This window comes from Terrapene carolina, unplaced genomic scaffold, assembly GCF_002925995.2.
Source record: "Terrapene carolina triunguis isolate 2854851 unplaced genomic scaffold, T_m_triunguis-2.0 Scaffold234, whole genome shotgun sequence".
NCBI classification, from domain to species: Eukaryota; Metazoa; Chordata; order Testudines; family Emydidae; genus Terrapene; species Terrapene triunguis.
The window spans coordinates 16,403,268-16,408,720 of NW_020664585.1; the positions used below are offsets into that span (position 1 = coordinate 16,403,268).

General features: G+C 41.7%; 1 protein-coding gene across 2 annotated transcripts in view; it reads left to right on the forward strand.

The window, feature by feature from the left end:
- Positions 1–5,149, forward strand: part of TXNRD2 (thioredoxin reductase 2) — a 48,849-nt gene extending 43,700 nt beyond the window's left edge. Inside the window, exons 16-18 of one of the 2 annotated variants that reach the window (XM_024217897.2) lie at positions 1,412–1,509; positions 2,621–2,711; positions 4,235–4,294. In XM_024217897.2, the coding sequence (XP_024073665.2) occupies positions 1,412–1,509; positions 2,621–2,711; positions 4,235–4,294 (249 nt within the window). Of the gene's footprint in view, positions 1–1,411; positions 1,510–2,620; positions 2,712–4,234 lie in introns of both variants that reach the window. The other variant, XM_024217896.3, reaches the window with a different exon arrangement.
- The last annotated feature ends 304 nt before the right edge of the window (positions 5,150–5,453 follow it).

Here is a 5,453-nt window from a genome sequence, read left to right on the forward strand (position 1 = left end):
CTGTGGATTCTTAAGTGTAGCCAAGGCCTCTGATTGTAAGAAGGTTTGCAGGCCCGCTTGGCTAGGGTGAAGCATAGTATCAGTGGAATAACTGGTATGTTTTATGTCAGGGGGGACTAACTTCTGCCTTTGCAGTGGGATGAATGTATTGACCTAACAGGTCCATCTCAAAGTATTATGCTGCTAACATCCTATGCCTAGAATATGCCAGATACTGATAGTTGAAGGGATTTCCCTCTATACATTTTGTCAAATGCAACCTGCAAAAACAGGTTGCTTTTATCAGTGTCCCATCCAGCATAAGAATTGAAGTGTCATTACTTCTCCTCAACCATTACATTTAGATAGAGGTAATGGTAGTGCAGTATTTGAGGACAAGATGGCAGTGATATAATATCTGCTGAGAGTCACTTTGCAGATAATGCTTATTAAACTCTCTCACAGAACAAGTGAATAAACATTAAACTTGCAGTTGACTTTGAGCCTCTGTGAGGGGTTTTTTGTTGTTTACAATCTTTCCAATATTAAGCAATGTCTTATCAGGAGTACTGCTGTTATACAGTGGTGATGAATGAATCCACAGTCCCTATGCAGCCTTTAACAGTCCAGGCTGACGTGTGTACAGAGCCTTTTGGACCAGTGGCGATTCAATGCCTGATACAGATGCTCAGCTACATAGGGAGATTGTCACTGTTCTTAGAGTGAAAGTGCTAAGATGCTGTCCTGTATAATCCACTTTCCAGTGTTGTTCTGGAACACAGGTGAGCATTCAGTGAGTCAGGCCTCCACACTCTAATTGCCCACAGCAGATTCAACACTCTTGGCTCCTTTCTGGGCTTGAGTGACTTTTTTTTTAAAGTTAGTTTGCTTATATAGTAAATGTACCTAGCCAGACAGGCTGCCATAAATGTTCTTTGGTTGAATTATAATGGCACGGGATGACCTGTGGTCAATGGTGACCATCTTTGGAAGTTCAGCTAATCAGCTGCCAAGAATTCCCATGTGACTAGCCTATATCTCAATCAGAGAAGTGCTAACTTGGCCAGTCTGGGTCAAAATGAGGTTAGGATGGGTATTGGAGCACCAAGGACATTTGTAGGATGTCATCCAAATGATAAACCACAAAGCATGTCACTTACTTTAAATCATTGTTTACTAATGGCTCACTAAAGTCTGCAGGATGTGCCACAGAGAAGCCTGAAGTGTTGGGAATGTAGATTAAAACCTCAATTCAGCAAATCATTTAAGCCCATGCATAAATCCCAGTGAAGTCAGTGGGATTTAAGCAGTGCTTAAATGCTTTGCTCCATAGGGATAGGCGGCTGATCTGGTGCCTTGGGGAAGACTAGTTCCATTTAGCCCAGCTTCATGCCCTTTCTAAGAAAAGCTCTCTGTGATGTTTTGCATTCAGATGGTATGCCTGCGGAAAAAAGAGCAGCGGATCCTTGGCCTTCATTTCATTGGACCAAATGCAGGTGAAGTGATTCAAGGATTTGCTCTTGGAATAAAGTAAGTACAAAAGAATGTGTCTACTTTTAAAGCCTGCTTTTTAGGTTATTGTAAGATTATAAAAGATATCAGCTGAATTTTGGCAACACTATAAAGAATCGATGTTTTATGTTACTTTTATGTAGTATGACACATATTTTCACTAAAACACTGTAGTTCTTTGTTACGATATACTGGATTTAGTTAAAGAAATAATGGGTATAGTTAAGGAAGAACTGAGGCAAAGTGTATGATTGGCCAGACATTGTTAGAACAAAAAGTCAACTTGAGTGTCCACCTATTAAGTTTGGTTTCTTCAAAGACTGACAGGGATGCCTTTCCCAGCATTCCACCCACAAGGCAGGAAATGGTTTTATAAACCTGCACAAGCCTTTTCTTTTTTTAAAAAAAGTTCACTTCGACGTGTTGTCCATAAGAGGCCTCCATATACCAGTCGGGTCTCCTAAGGATCTCTACCCATTTCTCTACCCTTTAAATGTGCCACCTTCCGGATCCTGATTCAAGTCTAGCCACCATCTGACTTAAATGAGACTAGACAACTCCTTCATTGCCTGGAGCCCTATATGAGCTGTTATGCTTCAGGGCATAAGCCAACTGCTAAGCGAGAAGGTGAGGAAGAAGCTTCTCCTATGTGGGGGGAGTTATTTCATAATTTCCCATTATACGGAGGTTTTACACCATCTGAAATGTTTGGTACCAGTCACTGAGACAGACAGGACACTGGACTAGGCGAACCATCGGTCTGATGTAGTATGAGAGTTTGTTTTCATTGATACTGAGGCACTTTCTCCTCTTGGGTTGAGTCCCCTGCCTTCCTTTCACTCCTAGCTTGAGGAACGATCCTGGGTCCTCTCTATAAGTGCAGAACATCACCGCTAGGTCCCAGATGTGCCCTAATGCTTTTTTCATTCCTCCTGTTGTCATTGACTTTCATCTTCAGAAGTGTTTATTATAATGATTAAATGTATCGTTCTGAACGGCATACTATTTTATGAAGAAGGCAAACTCTGGTCCCTGAGAAACTTTTTCCTAAGGATAATGTCAGCTAGTTGTCCTAAATGTCATCACCATGTTATTATGGCATTGTTGACTTTTACTTCTGCGTGATTAGCATAAATGAAAAGCAGAAAGGACCAAGGCAACAGGACCACAAGTATCATGTGAGGAATATCTTGGAAATCGTTGACTGCCGTATATCCCAAGTATGCATATTTCCAACATGTGTGTAGTTCATTAGTTGCCAGTGGTAGAAATTACATATTGCATTTTTTAGGAGGTCATGGTTTTGAAGTTTTATCCAAAATAACCAATGCAAAGGAAGTATATGAAACTGGAGCACTTTTCTACCTTGCCTCTAGCCACAGTAACAGATTTTCAGAAGGTCCAATCTTGGTGTTGGTAAACTGTTGTATTTCACAAGTCTTGGGTTTATAATGTACAATACAGGCATAGTAAGTCTGAACTGTCATTTCACTGTGTCAAATATTAGCTCTTATTTTAGCCCCCATTTAAAAGGCTGTCCCCTGCCAAAATAATCTGTGCTCTGCTAATGTGTGGTCTGTGCTGATTTTTATCCTACAGGGATTCTCAGATGCATACGAGATACTAGTAAAGATTTCTTCCTCTTTTCTCACGCATCTAATTTTTCCAGCCTGAAATGATTCTTAAATTTAGACCTTTATGTTGCAGCATTCTCAGAAAATGACCTGATAGGAATAGTGGCACATTTTAGGTCTGACTACACTGCAGCTGGGAGTATGCCTCTGAGCATGGAAAGACAGACTGGCACTAGCTTTGCTCATGCTATCGTGCTAAAAATTGCAGTGTGGACATGGCAGGTCAGGCTAGCCGTCCAAGCCCACCCAACCCCCTTGGTCTGAACTCAGGTGGCAAGCCTGAGCTGCTGTCTGCTCCGCAGCATCCACACTGCTATTTTAGTGTGCTAGCTCGCACAGAGCTAGCCTGAGTCTCAGTACCCAGGCTGGGAGGCCCACTCCTAGCTGCAGTGTAGACAAACCATTAAAGGTCATCTAGGTCTAAGCCTCTTGTGGTTAGAAGACTGAAGGAATGAAGCAAGTAGGATTGGTAGGTGCAGAAGTGGAAATCCTGGATACACGCTATGTACCTTTTGGAGAAGTTTTCTCTTGTTTGCCTTATAGGAAATCGCAAGTGTAAGCACTATACACCCTCTGATATCCTGAGAGGGCAGTCTAGTATTCATCTCTCTTCCAGTTGATTTTTGCCTGCAATCCAAACTATGATTTTTTTCCTACATGTCTACCAGTAGGAAAACCTGATGTCCATGTGCAAATGTTTTAATACCCGAAAGGATGGTCTTGTAGTTAAGAAACTGGACTGTGACTCATGAGATCTGGATTTAGTTCCTTGCTTTACCACACTCACTATGTGACCTTGGGCACATGAGTTAATCTCTCTGTACCTCAACTCTTCATCTATAAAAATGAGAATAATAATCCTTCCCTACCTCACAATGCTGTGAAGGGAAATCTTTGAATGGTTACCAGGTAAGTACCTTCATAGACTATGGTTGTGTTGGTAATTGTCTCTGCTTTGCTTTTTGGACAATAGCTTCAAATGCAACTTCTCCACTGGCTATTACTCTAGAAAAAGAGAATAAGGTAAACCCAGTCTGATGCTTTGTGCCATTACAGATGTGTTATGTGCGCAGAGTATGACTTTGTTTTCTTCATTTTCTTTTTGGTAGATGTGGGGCTACGTATGCGCAGATGATGAAGACAGTTGGCATTCACCCTACCTGTGCTGAGGAAGTAACCAAGTTACGTATCACAAAGCGCTCTGGTTTGGATGCAAAGGTCACTGGTTGCTGAGGTTAAGTCCAATCCCTGGACAGAAGTTAAAAGCGCACAGTAGAATTGAGAAGGAAAAAGAGCATTCTGAACTGACACAGTTTTGGTAATCGTAGTCCTGCAGCTCAAGGTTTCCTAGGTATCACTCCTTCGGTAGACAACAAAAAGTGAATTTTACAATCCTAGCCATACTGTACCTACCTAAAGAACTGCCCACACACATCTTTAAAATCAACACAGTACTTAACCTTCAGGGAAATAGGGCTTATGTCAAAAAGCATCACTTCTGAAGTGCCTGTGTCCTTTGTCTTGCTGGGAGCTAGAGAAAATCATCATTTTCTGTACATCAAAATGTGTTTCTTGCCCATCACTTGGCATCTAAAGCTATGTAAAACTTAAATGGATATCACTTTGTTACAGGAACAGTGGCCATCACACTACTAACCATTCCCACCCACTGGCAAATTAATCCCACTTGGATGTCATCTCTCCGAGAAATGCATTGTCAAACAGAGGTGAAGCGGATGCCAAATATTTGGAGCTCTCTGACAGTGTATGCGTGATTTCCGTAGCCAGGGTTTTCCCAATAGAACACCTAGCTACTGACCTCCCCCAAGAATTCATCCCTGAGGAATGATGTCCAAATCTCACTGAACTGAACCAGGGTCTCAGATAGTGAGTAGAGAACACGGGCAATAATTCCTTCTCAGCTCTGGCAAGACGGCTCCCTGCTGGTGGTAATCACAAGAGTTCAAAGTCAAGGCTCGTTGACAGGAAACAGATCCCAAAGCATATAGCAGTAGGTAAGCAGTGTTCAGTGTTTCAGGGAAATGTACCATGTACAGGAATTGGTATTAGAGGAGAATATAAAGTGACCATTAGAGTTGTTACACTAGTGGGTGAGTTCACTGTTGGCATAGGCAGTGTGTGTCATTGTGGAAGCTCATAGAATTCCTTTAGCAACGAGGAAATTTTGCCATTTAAACACTTACAGAAAGAACTTGGGGTTGGTGAAAACTTCCCTGCACATTTTTCAAATTGCTAATTAATTTCAGCTCAGATTGAATTGGCAGATCACACAACTTACTGCTCCAGTGCCAAATAGCAAGCAATACT